The sequence below is a fragment of the Trichoplusia ni genome, chromosome 6, assembly GCF_003590095.1.
Source record: "Trichoplusia ni isolate ovarian cell line Hi5 chromosome 6, tn1, whole genome shotgun sequence".
Taxonomy (NCBI): Eukaryota; Metazoa; Arthropoda; class Insecta; order Lepidoptera; family Noctuidae; genus Trichoplusia; species Trichoplusia ni.
In genome coordinates this window covers 11,512,886-11,539,104 of record NC_039483.1, presented here as the reverse complement: position 1 = coordinate 11,539,104, position 26,219 = coordinate 11,512,886, and the positions used below count along the sequence as shown (strand labels likewise).

At 36.5% G+C, this 26,219-nt stretch overlaps 1 protein-coding gene across 10 annotated transcripts in view; it reads left to right on the top strand.

Annotated features, from left to right (window-relative positions):
• The window catches only part of LOC113494924, an 82,325-nt gene that overhangs the window by 35,525 nt on the left and 20,581 nt on the right, over positions 1-26,219 (top strand). For 9 of the 10 annotated variants that reach the window (XM_026873446.1, XM_026873451.1, XM_026873454.1 and 6 more), the window contains 7 exons: positions 52-252; positions 1,293-1,425; positions 17,872-18,020; positions 21,642-21,921; positions 22,200-22,331; positions 24,265-24,447; positions 25,434-25,634. In XM_026873446.1, the coding sequence (XP_026729247.1) occupies positions 52-252; positions 1,293-1,425; positions 17,872-18,020; positions 21,642-21,921; positions 22,200-22,331; positions 24,265-24,447; positions 25,434-25,634 (1,279 nt within the window). The remainder of the gene's footprint in view (positions 1-51; positions 253-1,292; positions 1,426-17,871; positions 18,021-21,641; positions 21,922-22,199; positions 22,332-24,264; positions 24,448-25,433; positions 25,635-26,219) is intronic. The other variant, XM_026873449.1, reaches the window with a different exon arrangement.

The following is a 26,219-nucleotide window of genomic DNA, read 5'->3' as shown; positions in this document are numbered from 1 at the left end:
CAGCTGCAATATGAAAGGCGATGCCACCATTATAATGTACGTTTTGCACAGTTTCGTGAGCGCATCCCGGTGCGCTTCATGCATCGGTGAGTCTGCCCGTGCGGCGTGGTACCGCCACTCAGACGGGTGGCGCGGCGCCCCGCCCCCTGGCCCCCGCCGCTCGCCCTGGGACTCCCTCCCCAGCCTCCGCCATGAAGGAAGCCTTAACGACTCCGGCTACAGGAGTAACAGAGCCGACAGCTTTGAGCAAAGGTACGGCTATTCTCGTAATTGGATTATTTTGTTTTCTTTATTAAACAGAAAAACTCAGACTTAAGAAACTGTAAAGACATTTTTTTGACATCGTTTTGGTTTAGAGTAATGGTTACAGGAACTTAATTATTATGCGGAATCAAATACGAGTTAATTAAGTTCTACGAAATCTTCCCGAGAGGAACAATATTCATTTACAATTCTAGTCGTAATAAACCGGATTCACAACGACATCTGAATTAACAATGAAAGATGAAGTCCAAATAAAGTTCTCATTACTGGCTGTCTATCGGAACTCGTCCGAAATGGAATAAACGGATTTTGATTCCCCTTGACAGGATCATTTTTAATAATTCATTAGGTGAAATGGGAAATCGGAAAGTTTCGTATACGACTAAGTTTAATTTGTTCTGAAAGTAGAATTATAAGGTCAAGTCAGTGCTGTCGTTCTTGCTGTCGATTATGAATTAGGTCTGCTTTATATAATTAAGGGTTCAGGAACTATAGGTATAAAAATAAAATTAGTGATAGCATATTTCAGTACACATCACGTACAGGTAGGGCATAAAAGTGGCTACTTAGTTTTTATAGTTCAGGATTACAGGAAAAATCGACTTCAAAATTAATTTCTAACACATCTACAGAATACGTCTTGTCATCGTCATTTCTTCAGAAAGGGCCCATAAAGAAAATTCTTTACCCAAAATATATTCGCTAGACATCCTTTAATATTTCAAATGGCTAGTTCCTTTTCCCGGAAAGTTGATGTTCGGCCATGTTTATTCGAATATTTACGAGTTCTCTACACATAACAGTAAAGATGTCATGTACATGACCATTGGCATATATGTAATATTCGCGGATCCGTAATAAACTGAGTAACTTTTCCATAATAAAAACGGCTCCCAGTTAGGTTTGTCAATTTACACAATCCGCTAGAAATAATAATTTCTATTTTAATTTCGAAAGCGCCAAAGTCAAACACGAATCTGTTAATCAAGTAAAGTTAAGGAAAGGTAAATATTTGGACTTTGTTACAGGGGTGTGTTCGACCGGCAAGACAGCGTTCGTTCTGAGTACACAAGCGATCGTGAATCGACGCGCTATGGCATAGTCCAGCAAGCTTCAATTGACAGCACCGATTCCAGGATTTGCTACTTGACGTCGAGTGAGGTAAGTGTCCGAGTGTTTTCCTCGTTCTACCTTTGCTCTAAAACTCATTTTACGTAAACAGGAGGAACGTCACACAAAATGAGAAAACTACTTAATTTCACCAAAACATTTCAAGGAAGTAATTGATTTTGTCACTGTTTTGATAGACTGCTATCTGGTTTTTTAAGTATTTAAGAAATACAAACAATGTTTATCTATACTCTATATACTTATACTAATATATAAAGCTGAAGAGTTTGTTTGTTTGAACGCGCTAATCTCAGGAACTACTGGTCCAAATTGAAAAATTATTTTTGTGTTGAATAGACCATTTATCGAGGAAGGCTTTAGGTTATAAACCATCACGCTGCGACTAATAGGAGCGAAGATACGATAATGGAAAATGTGAAAAAAACAGGGCAGGTATAAATCATAACTTATATCTTCTACCCACGGGGACAAAGTCGCGGGCAACAGCTAGTAATAAATATATAGCAATCAGTCAGATATTACCAACCAACATTAACTCGTAACAACTGAAAAATAAAAGCCCCATTAAAAACCGTTAAGTAAGTATTAAAGTTAAAAATAATTGAACAGTCTACGTTTCTCAAGTCAATTAGTAGAATGGTAATTATGAAGAGGTAAAGAATAAGATGAAAATAGACTTATTCTTGACAGATTTATTTTTTCCTACATCAAACATAGGAAATGTTTGATGTAGGAAAAAATAAATCTGTAAAAACGCTTTTTCTATCGAATTTCTCAAGAACTTAATATATAATAAATAAAATGCTAACTTATAATTCACTTCACATAAATATATTATACATATATAATATATACGTGCCGCTGCTGGGCACAGGCCTCTTCCTGTATAGGAAAGGTTCTGATCATTGATATTTAAGTAAAAAATGCGTGACGTATAATGTAATGGTAGCCTCAATACAGAATTTGAAGTCACTTTATATTCTAAAATCTTTATTAAGGTCAGTAAAATGTTCGTCCATGATAAAGGAAACAAGGGCTTTCAAATCTTATATATTGTAGAGGGACTCGCTCAGGGTTTTAATAATCTCGCATCAGTCGGTAATCTACATGTAAAACACCTGGCCCACTGTTATTTGAATTAATTTTATGTTGTTTTTTGTGCCGTTACGTACATAATGCAGCAGTAGCAGCTCATTAATTATGCGCATTGATTTAAGCGTGTTATAAGGGTACATTATGTTGTTATAACATTACTTAATAATCTGAAAAAGAAGATATCGTTGGCAATGATGACTTCGTTTCAAAAATATAGATGTTACCTAGAGTTCGCATTTATTGACTCTTGAATGAGTAAATACTATTTTATAGTATTTACGATTTTAGATGTAAAATAAACATGCTCAAGTTCCGTTTAAAACTTAATTCAGTGCGTCCAAGCTGTATGATTCGTTAGTTATGTAAAGGATAGCTACGTAAAGCAAACAAATGAAATAGTGGCGTTCTGGAGGAGCGAGATCTGGGTTCGGTCGAGGTCGGAAGCGATCGGCGGAGCCTGCGCGGCGAGCGCGCTGCGCACTCAACTCCTCCAATCGTATCCTGAACGTAGTATTAAAAATATAATTTTGAGGTTAACTTCGCTCACTTATAACACAATGAATTCAAACCAACCGTGGGTTCGAAACGAATAAATTTGACTCAAAATAGACGTGTCGAATGTCGCGAAAGAGAACTTTGATCCGAAAATTGAGACGTTTCGTGTGTGTAAATACAAAGCTTTTACTGTCAAGTGCACGGACAAAGAAGAGTTGCGTCGTCCTCGCTACGTTCAGCTGCGATTCTGAATGTTAACTTCCATGGTTGTTATAGTTAAACTATAAATCGAATGAAACTACTGTGAAAATACGTATTTTGTCTATAAACATATCCTGCGTGTTGAAGTGCAGTCAATTCTAAGGCCTACGTACGAGTGAATTGTTGACATATACATTATTCCATTTCCATTAACAATAAAGAGAGATATTTAATATAATTAAATATGTTACATGTTGTTACTTAAGTAGAGTTCCTGCCTGTGTATCGCTTGTGCCACCTGTGATATTTCGTCTTGATAATGAATGTTGACCTTTGTGTAGGTATTTTCTAAAGCTGCCAATACAAATAAATGTTTAATATTCAAACTCTTAGAGTTCTACTAGTTTTTTGAAGTTGTTAGAAAGATAATTTGTTAAGGATAAATATAGATTGAATTATTTGAAGCGCACATATTTACTGTTGTTGAGTATGGCTATTATTTATAAACAAACAAACAAGTAAACATCAAGAGAATCGCGAAGCGACGACTGAATATTAAGATGTTTGTACGATAACTTGCATGGGGGCCATCAAATCAAAGAATGCTGTATTCCTGAAGGTATTATTTTGAGTATTTCCGTAGTAAACATGTATAGTACAATAACACGTTATACTTTATTAAACAAAACACACGAATACGAGACAAACGTTTCAAAACAGTGACACTTCAGACATTTAGATTTAATCTTATATAAGTAGTAATGTCTTAGCTTGTTTACATTGTGGATGCGGATCATAACAGTCTTATGTAAATGTGTAGTTTAGATATATATAAATTGTTGTTTATTTAACATAACTCCAAGGCTAGTAATGGTCCAAGACGTTACAACAGAGCCGTTCTAAACAGATCTACGCTACGCGGAAATGTTTTCAATTATAATATAAGCTAATTATTACTATCAATATGAATGTTTGTTGACTAATCACTTAAATGAATATTGGTTAAAAATATAAACGCATTAACAACAGAAAGTTCATTAACGCTTGTGAATTGAATACTTCATTAGAGCGACCATGTTGAATTTGATCACAAAATGTGTATTTACTTAAAGTTGTTTGTTTGACGCCCCTCTAGTCTCTATTTCACTTTAATGGGATACTGAAGGCCTAATGTTTATTCTTGTACGCGGCCACGAAGGTACGGCTACTGTAAATTGTGTCAAGGTCGAGTTCCTATTGATCCCCTTCTTTCGTAGCGGGGGCCGACCCGTCCCATGTGTTTTCCGGTTTATACATTCTGATGTGTATAATTATTTCAAAAGACCCGCCGGACAAATTGAATAAAAAAGGGTTAAAATCTTTGGAGTAATGTTCTTATTGTAAACGAATTGTTTGCCCCTTTTTGTTCTTAAATAAATTGAGTTAACATTTTACTTTTTTCGATATACAAAATACTTGGGACTAGGCTTTTTAGAAATACAGGGTGTTCGGATTTCTCAGTTAGAGTTAATGAAGCTAGTCTAGCTATTTTCAAGTAGTGAGTTGTAAGGTCGTCTTCGGCATCAATCAATTAATTATAAGCGAGTCGTCATTCGACTTATTTATTGACATTTAAATAAAACGTGTAACAAACTAAACGCATGCCTCCTCACCCTTGTTTGTCTGTATGGTTATTAACATATATTCCCCAGTGGTGTTCTAAATAATGCTTTGCATCCGAAACAGTCCCACTGCCATAAAAAAGCAACAATTCATAACTATTATTCCACAACAAACATCTCATGAATGATACAAGTAATAAGACTAACATTAATAAATGCCTTCTTGGCAAATATAAAATATTTTTCGCTTGTGTCTCTATAAATGGCTAGGAAAACAGCTCAACATGATGTATATCCGCAGGAAGCATGTAGCTAATACGCTGAAGACAGGTTATATATCGTAGGTAATGTAAACCCCATTTGTTGGGAAAGCTTTTAGAGACGCCCATAAACTAACAGACAGCCTTTTTCTTCCGTAGCCTCTTGAAAAAACTATAAACAATTGAACAATCAACATTGATTCTATGGAAGTTAATGTGTAACGTTTTGTTTCAGGTAAGTCCGTTAAATTGTTTCTTGATAAGTATGCGGCGATAAGGTAAGTGAATAAGTATAAGAAACTTTTTGGTACAGAGTCGTCTTCAACCCGATTTTGTTTGGTAAGGAGTATCCATAAAATACTGGGTCGAGTTTTTGTGGCTGCCCGTTTGATTTACCTACCTATTTAATGAAATAACACTTTTTTTTTAATATGACACAATTCAAATTTTATTCTATTTACAAAATCCTTAATCAATAAATTATAAAGTAAAGTATCTTAATGTAAAACCAAGCGCCTTTCTATAAAGAGTATGGTATATAGGTTGGTATAAAACGTATAATTAGCTCACAGCTTTGAAAGGTGCCTCCCCGAGTGACGTATTGTAAGTATTTATATCCCCGCGGCGGCCGCGACACCCCGGCAATCAGCGACTTTCATCCGGCCTGATTGGCTAATCCTTTCACCTCGATCGCAAGTCAAAGTTCAAACCAGTTGCGTTGACAAAATCCAAGACGTGCTAACGACACGATAAGACTCCGCTTTATTACAAACACCCTACCTCTTACACAATGAATAATTTGAACAGTCATCTGTCTTATTCGATCTCATTACTCCCTTAATAGGTATAAGCGAGAAAGACGCAGATTTTCGAAAGAAAACTTTAACGTAATTTACAAGTAAAGTGGGTTTTATGAGTTTCACTTGTCAGTTGTCACTATGGCTACAAATTCGAATCAGTTTTCTCTTTCGTATTGATTAAAAGTTTTATTATAAAAAGTGGTGACAAAGCAGTATTTATCCGATTTTCGTCTTGGAAATTGTGAAAATCAGGTTGACTTATCGTTAAACGTATTAGTTACCTAATATCTTTTGACACGATCATTTTGAAGTTTGAGAATTATTCACACGATATTATTTTTCGATCCGTTACAACTTAATACATTAAAGAAAAACGTTTTCCTCAGCCTATATAACAAATGTATATAATTATGGCCTTACTCTTGTGGAAAGTAATCATAACATCCTCCGATTTCTGTATACAGAAACATAATTGATATATCTGAATCTATCTGGTCTAGAAATAACTATGGTTCACATCAGTATTGTAACAACGTAAAAAAGCTCAAGTACTATTTACAAGTTACGAATCTAGTTTTTGCATAATGTTTCGTTATGAACTGATAAGAATCCGACATTAGAGAGATAACACTTTCATTAGCAATTTATAAAATTACTCTCTAAACGTAATTACGGTGATAAAAACATAACAAACACACTTTTCTTTCCCAAATACGAGGCGTATAAAAATACGTTTGAGGGTTGTTTCGTGAAAGTGGCCCGCCTGATATTGTTGCTATTTATTTTATACTAAGCCCACGGCAACGACTATAAAAAGAAAATACATTTCACCCTTTTCACTTTCCTTTTATTTGGGTTCAAAGTACTGAAATCGTGTTTAGTAAAACAAAAACAAGTTTTTTTTTTAATAAGAAATGTAGAATATTATTTTAAATGTTGATTAACTTTTGACTTTTGGTGGCGTTTGTGTTTTGTTTCTAATCCGGTCTGAATGTTGACTGAAGGTTTATCTAGCTTACGGGCTTGAGGGCTGGAATTTCTGTTTATTTTAAACATTTCGCCTCATCTCTTTACAAAGAAATTTAATTTTAGACGTCGTACGTATGTTTATCGTATCACTTTATACACATATCATCTGCTAGAGTTATAGACTAGAGAAAAAGCGATGCGACAACTCCCTAGCAACACGAACTTTATTAAATGCCAGGGTCCTATTGAAATATTACTTTGTCCCAGGACCCGCTCTCTCCCTTTTATATTTGACAACACAAATAATCATATCTCTACCAAAATTCCAGTGTTTTATAGTATAAACTTCGTTAATATAAAAATTAAAATAATGCTAGTAGTTATTGAGTTTACAATTTGAATTTAATATTAAAAAATACATTTGCTTATTTTTCTGAAGAATATTCAAATTTAAAGAGTAAGTTGTTATTAGAAAATGTTAACGTGTTGTTCTTGTTGATTTTAACTGAAATACCGTGATTAATTAAGATTAATTACTTTATTACACAAACAACGTCCACAAATAAGGGCACCCCCCTTCTAATCTGTGTCGACTGCAAAAGGCTAGACGTATTAAAATTTATCCGTCTTCTAAGGGAAAACAATTCATGTTTTCCTGTGACATCCAAATGTAAAGAAAAGTCAAAACGCTACAACAACTAAGATACGACAAATTATACATGCAATATCAATTAAAAATCCTTCAAGCTGTTACATAAATTACATTACCTAAGTAAAACGCATAACTCTTGTAGAACTTGAGCGCAACCGCGTATTGAAAACGGGTGCCATATCGATTTATATCTCGAATACATCTGATTGTTATTAACGAGACAAGTATAAAACAATCCAATTAAAAGTAATGGTTATAAATGAATACAAAGATTCGAATCCCCTTTTATTTTACTGGCACACTAATTGGGTTCATTCAATAACTACAAGTGTCTGTCTATTTAAAGCGACATCTGTCAACTTAAAAGTGTAATAAAGGAGATACATTTAATTAATGATTTCAAGTATTTAGAATCGCAGACACTTTGTATGTCATGCATAGTTCTGAAGCTGTAAAGTCGTAAATTGATTTGAAATTAGAAGAGATCTTGTTGTGGGTCGGCCATGTTAGATTTGATAAGTCGGGCGATAGCTGTTGGTCGGTCGCTTGCATCGATGTCGCATCAAGCTTTGCTTCGCTTTCTACGTGCATTGGCGTCAGCGGAGAGCGGGACGTGCGCTGGACGTCCGCGGGGCTGAGCGGGGCCCGGCCGGGGGGGAGGGGGCGACAGTAAACCCTACGCCTGCGCTCTGACGTCAACGCCATTTATCCTCTTGTAACATACTCTTGGTTCGTTTGCTAGGTCAATTATCTTCAACGTATTGAAGCTAGAGCGAACCGTTCTGTAGTTACAGGTAGTTTTTAATAATATAACGTAACCTCGACTCAATATTTCTATAATGCACTTATATCACTTTAATACCTATTTCTAACCGCATAGTAAAACGAACAAATAGCTTAGTCACACCTTTGATCTAAATTTCGTCCGACAAAATTTGAAAGGTAGGTTCATTAAAGCGATTTCGATGCCAACCCAGAGAACCGATCATAATTTATGATTAATTAACTTAGCTTGCTCAGTGCGTGATTTTCTAACATTCATGAATATACTTAGAGATAGGATAGAAATATTAGAAGCAATTATTCCAACCGATTAAGCTTAAATGCTTATAGATATAATCGCTCGAATGGGCTCGAAGCTAATTTTAACCGTTTAATAATTTAAAGGAAAGGACAAAATTTTATTTAAGAAGAAGTTATTTACTTTTTTTTGTTAAACGTAAAAGGAAGAGTTCTTTAATATAATATCTCGATTGGAAAATACTTTTCCTTCCTCAATTTACTTCCCACACAAAGTGAGTAGCCACTTACATACTCAGACTTTTGTAATATGGCTTACATATTACAGGGCATTAGTAAATGTCCCACAAATTAATTACCTATTTGGGCGAATGAATTGGCGCGTGCGATACCTTACTCTCCAATACGAATGTAATATATCATGGGGAGAATACCTAATCAGCGGGATTATGGTACCTACCCTTTTCAACCCAATACAGGTACAATGACTATGAATATATGTATTAAAAGGTCCGCCATTTCCATGCTCCCCTTTAATAAAACAAAAAGAAATATTCAATAGGACTTTATATAGGCTCGGAATTTATGTTGCCAATGAAAGGATTCAGTTTCATGAGTGAAGTCATAGCTGCTAATAAAACGGCGGGTGAAAAAACCCTAACGATTTATTATGAATATATTATTAGAGGTCTTAAATTAAATTTATTATTGAAGTATCAGAAAGTCACAATCGTAGAGCTCATTAATTTTTATCTATACGCTCTTGGCGCTCCGCATCCGCGGGTGAAATGCGGTTTTTATTGTCAGAGCCAGAACTAGTTCGCCAAGCGATACGAGACCTCTCTGACCTGACCACGCAAAACAGTATAAACCGAGAGGCCTGATTTTATGATAAAAATACAAAAAAACGACGGTCAAACAACAAATTGTTTCACTTGTTGCTGAGTTCATTACTAATTCATTTTAGTACGAATACTGTACGCAACTATGGCTAAATGTTGAATTAGATAAGGTTAACGCAACAAGATAGGCGGCATTATACTGATATCACCGAGCCACCTGCTAAGTGCGGTGATTATGACATTAAACCTTTCCCGCCTCCCCTGGGTCGTTTGTTATGGCAGTCTGCGGGAGGACCAAGTTTTGTACACTCCAGGAGTGGACGTTTATAGACTTCTATTGATGATAATTCACTCGTTGTTTTCGTTTCAACTTGTTTTCGAATGCCCGCAGGTTGTGTCGTTAAGTAATTTAATAATCACAGTTATCATTAAGTTAATACAGATTCGGGCTTCTGGGTCAACATCGCTATATGTAGACTGATGATATTTGTGAGACTTTATCTTATTATCCAGTCTATATCAAAATAGTTTTGTATCGCTATTAAGATTTTACAAATAACTTAAACGTCTCATCATACGCCTAAACAAATTCAAATATCCAAATGTAATTTGCGCTCGTAACAACAGCTTTGTTTAATAAATTCTGTAATCAAAGCTCTGTAATTCGTATAAGATACAAACAGTTTTACAAGAACATGAATAAATACTTAAAGCCGTAAATTAGGAAGGCGGCAACTAAACACCCCGCGGTCTCATCCCCAGACATATTATTATTTGCTTCAATACACAAACTGCTATCAAAACGTAAAAATTGCCTTGAGCCAACTTATTTTCGTAGTATACGCTCCGGTAACGAATATTAAAAATGATGGACGACTAGCTATCACTAACGGACCGTAGTTCGTAGTTGATATTAGCGATATATATACGGGTGACATCAAAGCGGAAAAATTGATATCAATCAATAACATCCCATGGCGTGCCCTACTAATCTCACACACAGTAAATAACTGCTCGAAGTGCATTCACCTCGTGCTGTACATATATAAGGCGCACGTTTCATGTCTTTTTTACTTCTTCATCGTAACACGAAGACGGCAAGAATATTTTCCGCATGGGAAAACTCAGTAGCGAAGCGTGACAGGCGCGCGATAACGTTCTCCTATGTTGTACTCTAATTAGATTAAGCCGGCACTGAGCTAAACTTCGTCTGCATTTTACTATTTACTCAGAGTATCTATTTAAATAAAGATTTACGAAGGTACATCTGCATAAGTCTTGAGATATTTACGCAAAGCGATGAGTTATGATCAAGTTATTTTTTGGCATATAATAGCAATGAAGTTGCTACCAACATCCATTTAAACTAAAAAATAGTTTCCCAGTAAAAATTTATATGAGTTATCGCTTCTTTTAAACAACGATAATATATTTCATTTTTAATTAAATTATATCAACTACCAAATTTATTTGTGTCTAAAGATACTATGAGTTCAATATAAAGTTACAGCTTGAAAACAATTCCATCCGCATTGTTAAATTTTAATCATAAAACTGTATCAATTTCAAAACTTATTTAGAAATATCCGTTAATTCTAGCAGAAATAAATTTAAACAGCGGGTTGTTATATCGCGCGGTAGGCGGGCAGTGCGGGGCACACGGGCGCCGCCGCCGCGCGCCGCCCGCAGGCGCGCTGGCTCCGAGAGCGCCCGAGGACTTACGATCGTTTCATTCCGAATCGTAACGAAGTTCGACGATCGCGACCACCCTCCGTTGACGCGTGCTGGATCCAGTCGCAGCGAGGGCCGCCGGGGCGTTGGAGCGGTTCTGTGTGTGCTAGTGCTTGGTTATGTAACTCTAAAAACTTATTTATTTATTAACTTAAACGAATCGAGTCGCGACCGGACTATAGGCGTGCCGATGACCGGTGCTTAAATTAAAATGATTGTTCGTGCTCCCGATATCAGAATTATGTGCCGGAGTGATGTGTACGCCTATCCTCGCAGCGATTGAAAGCCTGAACAGGTTTATCGTTTAGTTAAAAATATTCAATTGCATTCTGTGCACACACATGCTTGTAACAACAATTTGGCAAAATATTTAAAATACATCATTGTTGTTTCAATTGAAATGTGATATGAGGCAGTTGTTTTAAATTTATCTGAGAATAATGTTGTTGTTTGAACATTTACAAATATGAAAACATGATGAACTATGTGTCTTTGATTCGATATACAGCTGGATGTTAATGAACTAAAGCAACTAATAAAAAATTAGATGGAAGGGCACGCTTGTCGTTGTTGTTCCAATTAAAAGAACAAATAGAATCAAACCAATCTGAATTTGGCGCAATGCAGGGCGCTTGGATGAAAACGTCCACGCAGTTGCGGTGACTCATTCCGAATCCATAATTGCGTACTGAATTCAACATTCGATGCAATCTCAATCACTAACGCGTGTATTGTTCACTTATCTATGTAAATCATTGGTTATACTATTGAACTTGTATTATTCCAATCGCTTTTAAAAGTGCTACGCTTTTTTTATTTAGGGATGTATTTGTTCTTTAGTTTCCGTCGGACCGGGTAAAGAAACTGCAACTCTTAATATATATACTGTTTGCGACAATGAATCTTCTCGTTTATAATGTATTTGAATATCTCCCAGGAAAATAGGATTCAATAACACAACAATTTCCATTTTCAACATTTCATATTGCGCTCCAGTTGAAAGGTAATGCTAGCTCCAGATACGATTTGCGGTATTGTCGGTGTTGAGTTGATACAGTCGGTAGAGCCACTTAAAGTGCCTCTTCACTTTGTACTGTATCCTATAATGTATCAAGAATAAAACAACTGAACCATAGCTGGCTCAAGACAAACCTCTTTTCTTAAATATATTTCAGTTACTCTCTCTCTCCAAACGATTACTATATATTCACAATAGTTGTACTTAGTCACGGTTTAATAAAAGTCACAATTCTGCTATTTTGGTTGCCAAATGAATATCGCAATCCGCAGATATATCAGAAATAACCCATTTTTCTTCGACGAATTAATAACAAATATAGGCAGCGGAAGGTTACCTTAACGGCTTAACGAGGGCAATTTATCAGATTGAAATGAGAATTACAACGATATCGTCTGTTTGTATTATTTCAAGTAATTTATTGCGATAGTGTTATCATATGTGGTTTTATGAATATGTATGTTTTATGAACAATATTATATAAGGCGTCCACTTATGTACACAAGCTCGTTAGGAACACAAATGTTCTAACTCATGCTCTATTTTCTAATGCATATTCAAGAGATGTCTGTGTGATTTTAGACACAATTGAAGTACTTAATAATGCTTTTACGGCACTGAAATACTACTCAGAACTGATTTAGTATACACTTATTTCTTTTTACACTTTTTCGTAAAATAATATATCAAAACTTTTTTATTTATTGCTATTGTACTTAATTTCTTGTTTTACTTAGTAGATAGATGTTCTATTGTTTCTCTTCTGGGAATTTTCTGCAGTAAAACTTTATGAAGTTTAAAACGTAATTAACTGTTTATTTGATTTGAACACTCACACATTGACATAACTTTTCGCGTTTAAGGTTCATGGATTATTACTTAGTAGTTACAACAGCTAATAGAGTTGTCAATACGATATGGCACTGACGTAAGGGGATTAGGGATTTACAAGATTTGCTTCCTAGCAGTGGCTTGACAACAGGCTGCAATCATCAAGATATAATTGGTTTGTTGCGCGACTATGAAAACCAATCATTTTCACGGCCGCCGCGCTTTGACGTCTACTATTAGGCCGCCTATGATCGGCAGGGGATTGAATCTTGTTTGCTCTGATATATTCAATAAACATTTCAAAAATATTATTTCATATATCGTCGTAAATATGTGAATGTTACAAGAGAAATATCCGATATTAATTTCAATGAATTTTTATTTTGAATATGAAAATAATTATATTTATGAGAGTTTCCCGGTATCCCGTCCATACGTGTTGTCGCTTTGCTGTGGTGTGTCACGCCCTACTTCACTTGGAAAAGTTCGCGCTTGCTATTAGCGTAATTAAAACGCTACCGAACTACAAAAAAGATTCATCACTCTTACTCCGTGAACATAGCCCAACAAAACAGCCCAACTTATATTTTGCTAAGATGATAAGATTTATGAGCAAAAGAAAATAAGTTAATGATATTTTAAGGCGAAAGCAACTCCATTTGGAAGATAATTCGAGAAAACAACTTTAATTATTGTTAAAGATGGCTGAATAAACGTGTAATTAAACTACTGAGATTCGTTAAATGGTTGAAAAATATCTGGTTAACAATTATTCTGACAGCTTGTTAACGTCTCTGCCGGGAACAAGCCACTTCAAACGCAGAACGTTTTATCGGATTTCTATTACAAACGCCTACCTATTTACTTACTTATCATTCTATTTGAATTTCATTTTCTCCCATCAATTTTACATTCCAAGCGAGATAACATAACCTTTATGGAACATTATTTAGGAATAGTTTGATATATTAGAGCAAATAGAACGGTTCATTTAACTGCATGCACGATGTAAAAGAATTCTACATTATTCACAAGTAACTGTTCAAATAACATCGAAACTTCTCCACAATAACTGCCTTTCATATCACACTTTGTTTCATCAAAACTCACGCTGTCTTAAATATATTAGGGTAATGAAACTTTGACCCAAGTGGTTAATAAAAACAAGAAAATCATGAAGTGTATTAGAAAAGTTTGAACAGCGATATATTCTTAAAAAGTGCGTGTGAAAACGTCAAACGAATACGAATCTTGAGAAGCTACAATATGACTTTATTTAAGATGAAGTTACATAAATAATGCCTGCAAAGGCTCCTTAGCAGTATTGAGAGTGTGGCGTAAGCAGAGGCGGAGTGCTGTGGAGAGTGGTGGACGCGTGATGAGGTGACGCTCGAGCGCCGGCCGCTGACGCCGCTCCTCGCCAATGATGGTGGAGACGCACCGCGCGCCGCCGCCTCGATGTGTGCGCGCGCCCGAGCCCCGCACCAAGCCCACCTCGGCCTCCGCGCCTCCCTCGCTGGCCGGCAGCGGCACTGTCATGCACCTGCGGCGGCGCCGACACAAAACTGTTCACTTCGGCGAAAATCTGTTGATGCAAGTATGCGCCGATCGGGCACATTTGGCAGCGCTCGGGGCGAGGGTTCCCGATGTCTCATTTTGCCATAAAGCTCATACAGGACTTCGCAAGGGAGATGCTCGCTTTTGCTGTGTTGCACATCATTGCTGCTTAGCTGCTGGAGCTCTAGTTGCATTAACGTCGAACGGTAGACCAAAACCTCGGCGTGAGCGCAGTGGCGACTCGCACTCGAGTGGCGGTGAAACTGCAGATAAAGCAGAAGGCGGCGGTAGTCAAGTTGCAAAAGAGCCGAAACGAAAATCTAAACATCACCATCACCACCATCATCACCACAAAGTTCATAGCTGTCCTTATCATGACGTCGCGCCTCCCCCCGAAGAAGAACCTGACGAAAAAGCTATAGTCCCAAAGAAAACCGTTTCGCCTTATCTCTATATACCTAGTAAATTAGAGCCCAATGTACAACAGTTATTCAGCTTTATAGAGAGTGTACTGAGTGCATGGGCAGCTGAAGAGGGTCTCACAAGTACTGGTGAATATTCGGAACCAGACGAGCGTATAGTGCGTAGACGTAAGCTGAACAAGTACAAGAAGCGCACTGACGTGCTAAACATACGCCGTATTGTTTATGACGTATCAATCCTGCGAGGAACCAGACTGCTCGGTAATGTGAGGTTTCGTCACTATCATTGGAAGGGAACTGCACAAACCTGCAACGAAGCTTTTCTCAGGAAGGTGAGATACTAGGACTCTCCTCGTTATAGTTCTGACAATTTTTTTCAGTTATTGCCGGCATCATTCGTTTTTCCGTTTCGCGAATACCCCTGAATCGGATGAATAACTAAGACATTATAATGGGGCTTGGGTAAAAATACGGTGAAGATAGGTACCTAACATTTTGACCTTATTTTAGTTTCCTCTTAGTGGAAACTGCAATTTCCTTTTTCCTAATGAGGGCTTTTATTTTCATTACTCTATTTGAAGTATAAGACTTTGTGGGTATTGTTTTCTTTTGCACTAATTAGTGTTCTTTGCCTCACTACGTATTCACATTTTACTTAGGGTAAACAAACACATTAAAAGTGATGATGAAATGTGTTTACACACTAAATTACTCTTTGTCGTCAGCTTAATTATATTACTCAACACACTGTTTAGTTAGTGTATGAGAATCTCGGCTACTAATTAGGTTCTTAATAAAATAATTGTGAAGAAAGATTCTTAAATTTTATGTAAGAGCATTAAAATTCTAACACAGAAATAATGTTACTTAGAGTACTTTATAGTATGTCTTAAACAGATCAGTTGTGTACAAACTTATTTACATATTTTCTCGACTACCTTTCTGAATTTAGACCTCAGAAGCCATTATTTATAAGCTCTTCACGTGTCAAATTACTTGTACAGTAAACCCACATAACTGTATAAACGAATAAATCGAAACCCACCTCTCTCAGTAGGAACAAATAAAGTAATAAACAGCGAAATTATGGAATCGGATTTCATTCACATTATTCCTGATTTATTCTAAGGTAGACGTTCAGGAAACGAGTCCGTATATCGTAAATTTGAACAATATATCAAAAACTCCCGCCAACGTAATGATACATGATAATCTTCGTATCGTTTCTTCGTTAAAAAGAAGTAAAACTAGTCACACCCTCCTCTCATTTATGACTGTACCGACATACTTGTACCTTAACGAGGTGCGACGGACGAACGTATTATTATTAAACTATGTAGGTATGACGCAAACTATACCAAAGTAAAAGTTTGTTTCTGAGTTGCGAATCCTAGTTAACTAAGCGATGTGCAATTAAGTATTATATCTGGATATAGCGGAGTTCGCCAGTGGCGAGCTTTGAGGTGCCAAAAAGGAATTAATATTAAATGCAATTTAATTTAATGCGGTTCTCAGCTCACGATGCGGCTCTAACGTCCGAACTTGTAGTTTATTTGCAAGAGTACAGATTACAAACTTATTATGTAACCGTAGTCGAAAAAAAATTTGCAAGCGACTAATTTGGACAATTTAATTTTTGTACTTCGTCAGCTTGCTTTAGGTACTTTATGGTAATATGTAGGTTGCTTACTAAATTATTGTAAAATTTTATAAAGATGTAGGGACATACATTCTTCTTGTTTTTCTCGTGAAAGGCTGTGGCGAGGGCGCAGCGCGCGTCAAGAGCCATCAAGCCGAGAGCGCGCTGCCGAGCCCCGCATGCGCCTCAAAGCAACTCTTTTCTTGTTATATTGTGTTGTGATCAAAAGCGCAAGAGACGCTTCTACATAGCCAAACACATTTAAAACAGAAATAAAATACATAATTTAATACAAGCATTATATCGATTTCTTTTACGATAACCTCATTGTCAACGTCTTTTACATATACATAAGATGATAAAGCTTTAAAAAATAAGCCTTATTTAAGTAATGAATGATTTACTCGGTATCAGTATACCGAGCATGCTTTTAACATGATATCTATAAAATACTGGCATAAGAAAACATCTCGCAAAGATGGCTTCCTTTAACCGGTTCGAAAGAAAATTAATGTCGTAAAATTTTAAATCTCAGTTTACGTCACTGTTAACATTTTGGACAAATAAAATAGTATGGTCTTTTTCAAAGTCATATATTTTTACGCCAAAAAGATTGTAATTCAGAAAATTCGTTCAAGAAATATCGTTTTTTTTTTATTAATAATTACTTACAAAAGCGGATTCACTTCGACGGATATAAATTCAAAGTAAAGTAATGAAACAGTCTCGTTTAGCATTTGTTCTTGTGCTTTGCACCACTGTGCAGAGCTACGTACCTGAGGGGTAACAATTTTCAAAAGTGGAAACGAGGGTGGTCTGGGGGTGAAAACTACGTTACACAGTAAAATGTTGGAAGTATCCAAGCTTGAACTTATGTTGTTTGCGAGATTTAAATGACGTCAGAGCAGCCGTTTCTGCATCTTATTTTTAAATTTATTTCCTTCCTTGAAATACCATACTACTGGCGTACTTGGTATGAGCACATTAAACATTATGAGTACGTACTTCGTAATTTACTGTATTTAAAACTACTCTAGTGCTTGCATATTAAATGTAGAAACATTATTTATTTTCCCCTAAAATTGTTATTCAGGACAAATGAAGATGACTAGAATTAGAAATATAAACAATCCATTGTTTCATGTCAAATTGTATTCGGTACGAGAATCGGTACACTTAAATTGCTTGACATTTCGGACAAATCGATAGCGCCTGATCTATAAACCCAAAAGCGCGTCGTGACAACCCGGCTTACTATGCCTCGAACTATTATTTCTGAAACTACTTATTTATATCAATGTTATTGTACAGGTTATTTAAGAAAAAATATTGTATTTGTGTAGATATCGGACGATGATCGCATGTCGCTAACGACAGCCGTGTCGGACGAAGAGGATCCTGGCGAGAGCGCCATGAATTCTCCTTACAAAGGGAAGCAGACTGGCGCCGCCGCGGCCTCCTTCAACTGCACGGGAGCCGTCAGGAAAGCCGGGTAAGTCGTTACGTAATATGCTATTCTTACAAGCTATTCATTTTATTTTCTTCGACGTCGATAACGCTAGAACGAGCGGCATTTTCCATATCTATCTGTTCTTAGAAATTCTTCGCTGCAACGAATAGTTACTTCAACAAAAATAGCATTCTCCAACTCATTTTAAAAGCTACATAAAGCTTATGTATTGCTCACAGTAGCGAGGTTTGTGCTTGTAATTTCACAGCGTAATCAAGATCTCAAACCAAACTAACCTCGGTAATATTGGTGCTTATAACTTCTAAGTTATTTGCTCCGAGAAGCAAATATAAACTTACATAACATCAAAGTGCGTAGATACGTCAGAACGTACAAAAATATTTGGCAATATTAGTGACCTTAATTATTTAGCTGTAATGAGATTCCTAATTATCTAAATTATTACTTCTCTCAATTTGTGAGCGCCTTTCAGAAAAAAGCAATTAATTAATTATGCGTCGTGATCCAAGTTCTTTTTTCGCGTGCCGAACTCAATCGACTAAATTAACACCATTCATATAACTTTCTGTGTTTTTTTTTACGAAATATATCCTACGTGTTTAATATTTCAAATGACATTTATTCTTATGTCAACATCAGGCACATACGGAATCGATATTGCATATCAACACCGTCCCTTACGTATAATGGCATTGCACATGACTCTTTAAAAGTGTACCCAATAAATCGGTTGTAACAAAGTTCCATTCTTTATATCAAATTCAGAAGGTTACATTATCTTACTGGCCCGTCGGGTTAGAATTTCTCAGTCTTTAGGATGCCAAAAACACAAATGATATATTTCCCAGATAAGCGGCAGATAAATGTAATATAAGATAAATCTATACTTCTAAATTATGGCTTTCTCCATTTTCTCGTTTGGTTATAGGCCTGGGAGCTTGCTTGAAGGAAATAGCTAATAAATAATGTCCAATCCTAACCATATGTACACGTTTATGTAGAACTACAAAATGTATTGTTGACTAAAATATCGTTCGCAATATTTCACTCAGACCCCAGGCCTACTTGATAGCTCTAGGTATGGGAATATTTATAACCCAATAAGCTACGAACATCTGGATCAAAATAAGAAAAATATTACTTAATTTACAATATCGCTACAGATATATTTCACTACTGACAGGTACCTGAAAAGTTTTCTAAGTAACAAATTACCCTATGCAAATGCCTAAATCTCAATGTCAATTATTGACAATAATTAGAAACAACCCTTAAATAAATATGATCTTACATTATAAAGTAAAGTAACAAAAAAAATTGGGAAACGGCATTGCTTGTAAACAGAAATCCAATTACTATTTAAAATATCGACGAAGAAGACCGACCGAAGATCTTGACTGATAAATTCATACGTTAAATTTTCTCGAACAGGGGTAATATATGAAAGCAAATAATACGTGTCTATACACATTCTGTAAGACTCCTCGCCCTCATACAAAGTTCGTATTACATAACAAGTACAAACTGTTCGCATCACTTTATGGTGCACTGAGGCGCTTGTAGGTACGAACAAAACAAATTATTAATATTAATACAGCTCCTTTGTCTCGTTCTCAAGGAGCCTTAATAAATGTAAGCGCGAAGGAAGGTAAAGGCAAGCAAGATGACGTGGTGTGTTGGTACACCTTCCGTCGAGTGTCATAGTCCCTATTAGAAAAAGCCTACGGCGTCCTTTATGTTCCTTGAGGCTACAATTCCTCTTCCATGAATTCCAAATGACCGGAGGGAAATCTTAGCCGTGACCTATTCAACGTTGTAAACACGGAGAGTGCGCAGACAAGATGATGGAACGCCGCCTTCACATCCTTACAATTCCGACTATGACATTTCGACAGTACATGCCAATGGTGTTTTCAGTACCTTACAATACTCTCTATTTATTATAGGCTACATTTTGCGGCAAATCACAGCTGGTTTAACATTCGAAATCTATTGTAGGAAGTTTTTCAAAGATTATTTTTGTATTTTCTATTTAGGTTCCATAAACAAACCGGCTCCCTGTTCTTTTACCTTTTCTGTGCTAAAAATAAATATCCAGTCTTATTATATGTATTAGAAGCAATAATACAAAATATAATAAATAATTTCCGAATTTATACTTGATTGGTTTTCTATTTGTTATCCCTTGGAAAATTGACAATGGATCCATAATATGTATACGTAATAAAATAGAAACATACTTTTCCTCAACATAATGGAGACACAAGACACCTTTTTGTACGATTAAATGTATATGTTTATCTGCGGGAACAATGTACAACCTCTTTTGGAAAAATATTTTTATGTAGCTGTGGCTGTTACCTAGCACTAATGACATTTAAAGTGACATCGATTGACACAATCGCATCAAAAGCAACTATCAATTCGTAAGCATTGTATGATGCTTTATTAGTGATTCTACAATCCGCAGGACTTATTTTTTGCCACAGTCATTAGATAAAAATGTAATTCATTAAACAGTCTATCAAGCATATCGTCTACACTGATCCAGGAACATGCATACAGAAAATAATAAAGATAATAATGTCGATCAGATCAGATGGGAGTGCATCGTCCATTTCGACAGTTTTTCGTGTAAGAACAGACTTCAAGGTAGCTAAGGATCGAGGGCAAAAACGGGCCCCAACGCCAGTGAACGTAATCGTATGGGCTATGGAAGTCCTCGGGAAGCGGACACGCGGCGTCCCAATACAAAAAATAAGGTCTTTAGTCAAAAAACACTTTATACTGCCGTGCAGAAAACAAGATATTGACAAAAAAATAGACATGACCGTAATGTTTGCAGTGTATTTTGGTATACTGGAGCGATCAAAGAATTTGTTTTACCTGAAAAATAAAGATAATTGTTGAATAGATAAATCATAGCTTACAACTGTGACTTATATAGTTATTGTGCAATTAAATGTTTAACTATGAATCTATGTGTTATTTTACCAAAACTATTCTGACATAATACTCACAGGCTAACTTTAGATAATCATTTAGCTTTAGAAAAAAGTTCCGTGTCCTTTGCCTGTAATTTTCTTCAAAATAAAGAGTAGAAAACTGACTGTAGATGGTGCGGAACAATTTCCTCTACTGGGTTACCTCTAATTACGTTGTCACCAGTTACTGGTAAACTTATTTAGCCGAGAGCGGCTCTGCCCCTAAAGCGAACCTTCTGCTAACGCCAGCCACAGTTATTTAATTCAATTTTAATATCTTCGGTTAGATAGATTTTTACTTAACGTCTTATTTCAAATGAAACTTTAAATGTAGCAAACAATTATTAACTATACCCTAGTTCTATAATTTTATAAAGGCTTTAGACAGTATAAAACTACACAACGAAATTTGTAATGTAACTGATAACTGATATAGAGCTTTGGAAATATTATTATGTCATGATAATAAATAGTTTCCTATCACGAGTTAGAAAGTAGTACGTCTATTGCAAAATCGTATTAAACGCTTCAGATAGATATGGAACGGTTATGACGCACGCGAATATAATTGTGTTGTAGCAATTCGTAGCGGATGTTGCTACGCTGTAGCATTTTATGTTTTGTTGATATCGACTATGGAGTGTTATATTGTGTTCAGGTTTTTGAGTGTGAAGAAGTGGTTGCTGCGTAAGAAGCATCAGATTGAGTTAGCCCGCAAGCGTGGTTGGAAGGGCTACTGGGTGTGTTTGAAGGGGACTACGCTGTTGTTCTACCCTTGCGACTCACGTGAAGGTCGCTCCGTAGAAGCTGCTCCGAAGCATCTGATCATTGTAGACGGAGCCATCATGCAGCCGATACCTGAACACCCCAAACGCGATTACATATTCTGTCTCAGTACTGCTTTTGGTGACGCCTATCTCTTCCAAGCACCGTGTCAGGTAAGCCTTTAACATCAATTATTCATTTATTTTACGTACGTAGTTATTAAAAACATTTGATTAAAATAGTAATAAACATTATTAATGTTTATTACTATTTTAATCAGTACTTAGCCATAAAAAAATCCGCGCAAAATACTAATCACTACTCAAAGGATGGCAGGTCGCGTACTGTGATGAAATTTTTGTGTATTGCTAGTATAGCTCTTAAATCAATTGTAATCTATCATATACTTTGTAAATTTATCGATTTACTAATAAAACCAATATTTCTATAGATTGAGCTCGAAAACTGGGTGAATAGCATTCATAGTGCCTGCGCGGCGGCGTTTGCCCGCCACCGAGGTAAGACAGGAACTCTTCATTTACTGCAGGAAGAAATCTACCGCCTGGAAAAAGCTATCGAATCGGTAAGTATTAATAAAACCTTTTCTTTGCAATTTTACATTATATTTATTAACAATGGCTAACATAATTGACGTCCATGAGTAGGTATAATCAATCAATACAAATTTCTTCTACAAGTTCAGTAATAAACGTACAACAAACAATGTGAATTGAAAATCATATTTCTTGAGCTTGTTTTTGCCTGTCAAAATTAGGTACTTGAGCAGTCTTTTGAAATAACACCCAGGCTTAATAACAAAGTTGAACGCTGGGTTAATATTGGTCGAAGCTGAACAAATGAAAATGTGCTGAAGCACAAAGTGAACGCAGAGAAATTATGCAGTGTTCGACCTTAACAGCGCATCGCATGGCCTGAACCAACACGGCATTGTTTGAATACCACGCTTTTACTTACGATCAACAATTCCATGCTACCTATGGGAATAGGCTTCACTCACTAACGCTACATTCCGATTTGTAGTTTGAAATTGGAACAACTTGTTTTTTGTTTATGATTTAACTAACAGTTAGCATGGAGTTACACGCTACGTTGTTGGCATGTGTCAGATATTGAAACAGAAAAAAAACAAAATGAATTGGTGGAAATGGCTTACGAAATAACTGCAAACCATACAATAAATGGACATCCATCTGGAATGCTAGTGTCTGCTAATATTAATACAATAGTTCGTTGCATTACAAAACGCCTGGCGTGGAGGAAATTATTAGACGGCTTGTCCCTTGCAAGCCTCACTCGAGATAGGTACAAACGATATTATGTATTAGTAGAATACATATGTGAGCTCCGGACAGAGTCGGCGGCGTGCGGTTCGAAGCGTTCCTCGTGTAAATCGCGCCAATTTCTGACCCGCACCGGGTGACCACAACACGCATCAAAGCCTTTGTGGCTACCTCACACTACTGCGTATTTACCGCAGCCGTATATATGCACTGACAAACATGTTTCCGATTAACTGTGACGGAAATGAAGCAATGCGATTCGAGTGGCTTTGACCTATGAGCTTAAACAGCTAACTTTCAAATTAATTTTAAATTAAGATGAAAATTTCTTATCTTAAGTGTTGCCAAAAACTTAATCAAGTAAGTCTTTAAAAAATCATATACTTGCCAGGATCAAATTTTCGATCTTAATGAGAAACGACAAAGTTTTATGACTTCATGAATTTCAAATGACATCTCTTGTAACGGAATATTTAAAACTGAACCCGTAATTAAGGTCGGCAACATATGCTTGTTGTTGGAAACAATCTATTTTATCGTCGCGATAGTTATCAGAGGCAGGTGAGGGCACGCGCTGATTAATATTCATAGCACACGTCACTCTCGAAACCGAGTTTGAGGTCTGGACCATTCAAAATGAATTCGTTAACATTCAAAGTAACTTGAGACTGCAGTTGATTTCATATTACAGTAAAACAGTCAATTAAACTAAATGCAAAGTTCCGTTAAACTTCAAGTTGTATGTCTCATGTATGGAGAAATGTAAGAACTGGTTCTACGGGAGTCCCGAGTTAAATGTTATTGGAATGAATAATGGATGGAGTGTTTCAACTGCAAATAAAAAGTTAAATTCACATAAATGTACAACTTTGTGCGCTTGCCAGTTCCTGCGTAGCAATATTTCGTAGCGCTACGCTCTCGCTTGGTACGCGCGTGCCGTGTCCGTAACGAATGTGCAACATTATTTTCTGTCAAACTTTTAGTTAGATTTCAAAAACTGGAAACAAGTTTATAGTTCATTGATTGATTAAATAATGCATTTTTTCAAAGGTTATTACTATTATTTAGGTATACGGCACGCGAATAACTTACTCAGAAATTTAATGTTATTAATTTTATCAATGTTTGCGTTTTGTCTATAAAACACGGTAGCTACCGCAATAATTCGTAATTGGAAAAGTTATCTGTCATAAGTAACGCTTCTAACACTTTTAGGATCATAAGTTGAAGCATATGGCGGACCTCCAACAGTCAGTGGTGTCTGACCCGGAGACTCGCGCACAGCTTGCTGTCCAGATGCTGCAGTGGGAGGAGAACCTCGAACGTCTGCACTGCGAACAATTCCGACTGCGCTGTTACATGGCCAGCCTCCAGAGCGGAGAACTCCCCAACCCTAAGGTAAATGTTCTGTAAAAGCGAGTTTCCTCCTTTCCAACGCGACCTCACCTAATGAAGTACTAAAATATCTATAACTTTTTTATCGGCCCTCTCGTACCATAAATCGGTTTTAGCAATAGTTTGGATTGTTCGTGTTTCTTAACTATAGTTCACCGAATGTGACAACTTTGTTACAAGATATTCTATATTTCTCGCTTCGTTACTTATGGGGTAAACGAGTAATTTGTCAACACATTGGGAGGTTTACGTCCACTTTGTGACTGATGTAAAAACTTTTTAGTGCTTCTATTTGTACGTACCGACTACGTACACATAATTGATTCTTTCAAATATTTTATCAAAATAAACAGCTCCCTTGTAATTTTTATGTGTCTGGAAGACAGGCCTTTATAACGATGAGTCAAATATTGTTTAGAAACCCAATATAAAACAACATGGTAATCGTAATTTATCTCCCAATAATAACAAGGGACGGTGTTGAAATTGTCAAGTGATTTCATCGAGGTGACAGAGAAAGGAAATTTGTTGGCTTCGCTACCAAATTGACAGTTCCGTTGACCGCGGGTGGGGTTGGAATCTGTTACGCCACGACCCATGTCACGGACCGTCATAATGGTCCCCAACATGCGAATAATAAAAGTTGCTTACAATTTTGCACAGAAATGGGTTTGATTAACGGATATATCAATATCCTTTGAAGATAAAAATGTCCTTGCCTAAATATTATATGAGATATCTTATAACTAATAATAAAATTGGACATTTCCCAAAGTGGCGATACATAATTTTGCTTTTAGGATGCTGTTCATGCAAATTGAATTACTTTGTTTAGCGTTGCTATCCTGAATTTTCGTATCTACTTAGAAAGCTGAACTTAGAATGTCAATATCAAAAACGATTGATTATATGAATATTTGAAATTTTTCCTCTACTTTCCCTTTATTTTTATTTTTCCTGTCTCCACAACATCTGATACATTGCAACAGTCGCTGCTCACACACGTGTCTCGCGGCACTAAGAGCACTCTGAACAAGCTGGGCGTGTTCACGGTGTCATCGTTCCACGCGTTCATCTGCGCGCGCTCCCCATCTCTACTAAACAACTTGCTGGCTGGGCGCGGAGCCACCAAACGCAGGGCACCAAACCTGTCCCGATCCAACTCTGGTTCGAGCCGCCGATCCATGCAGGTAAGGGAAACTTGCAGAAGAAAATGCCTTCAAATCTTTCAGACTAACATTTATGTTAAAAGTATTTTTTGCAAGGCGTAACCAAAATGATTTGTTACTCTTCTCTGGATTGCCCGACCGGTTTCGGTCTGAATCTTTTTGATCAGTGTTTAGACACATTCCAGCGTTCGAGTTCGAGTAGTACGCGTTCACTGAAAGTAGGCCACGCTGGATAACTAAGCGTACGAAACTCATAGTTTAGACTACAGTGGAAATACACACTCGCATTATTCAAGTGTGCTGTTATCCCATCGGCACATATTTGCTTTGCACTGCCCGAACATTACATTCTGAGATGAGAATCGATGAGGTACAGAGAATAATGGAATTCACATACTGTGTGTGAATTTAAATTAAAAGAACTTGCAAAACATCAACGGTTGTGGCTACTTCCAACATAAAAATAGAATTGAATCTACATTCGTTATTACTGCTTATTGCAAACCAAACAACATTTTCAGATTACATTCTAATAACAAATTAAAACTTTTTAATTGTGTTTTGTGTCTAACTGGGTCACCACAACATTTATATCTAGGTGTGATT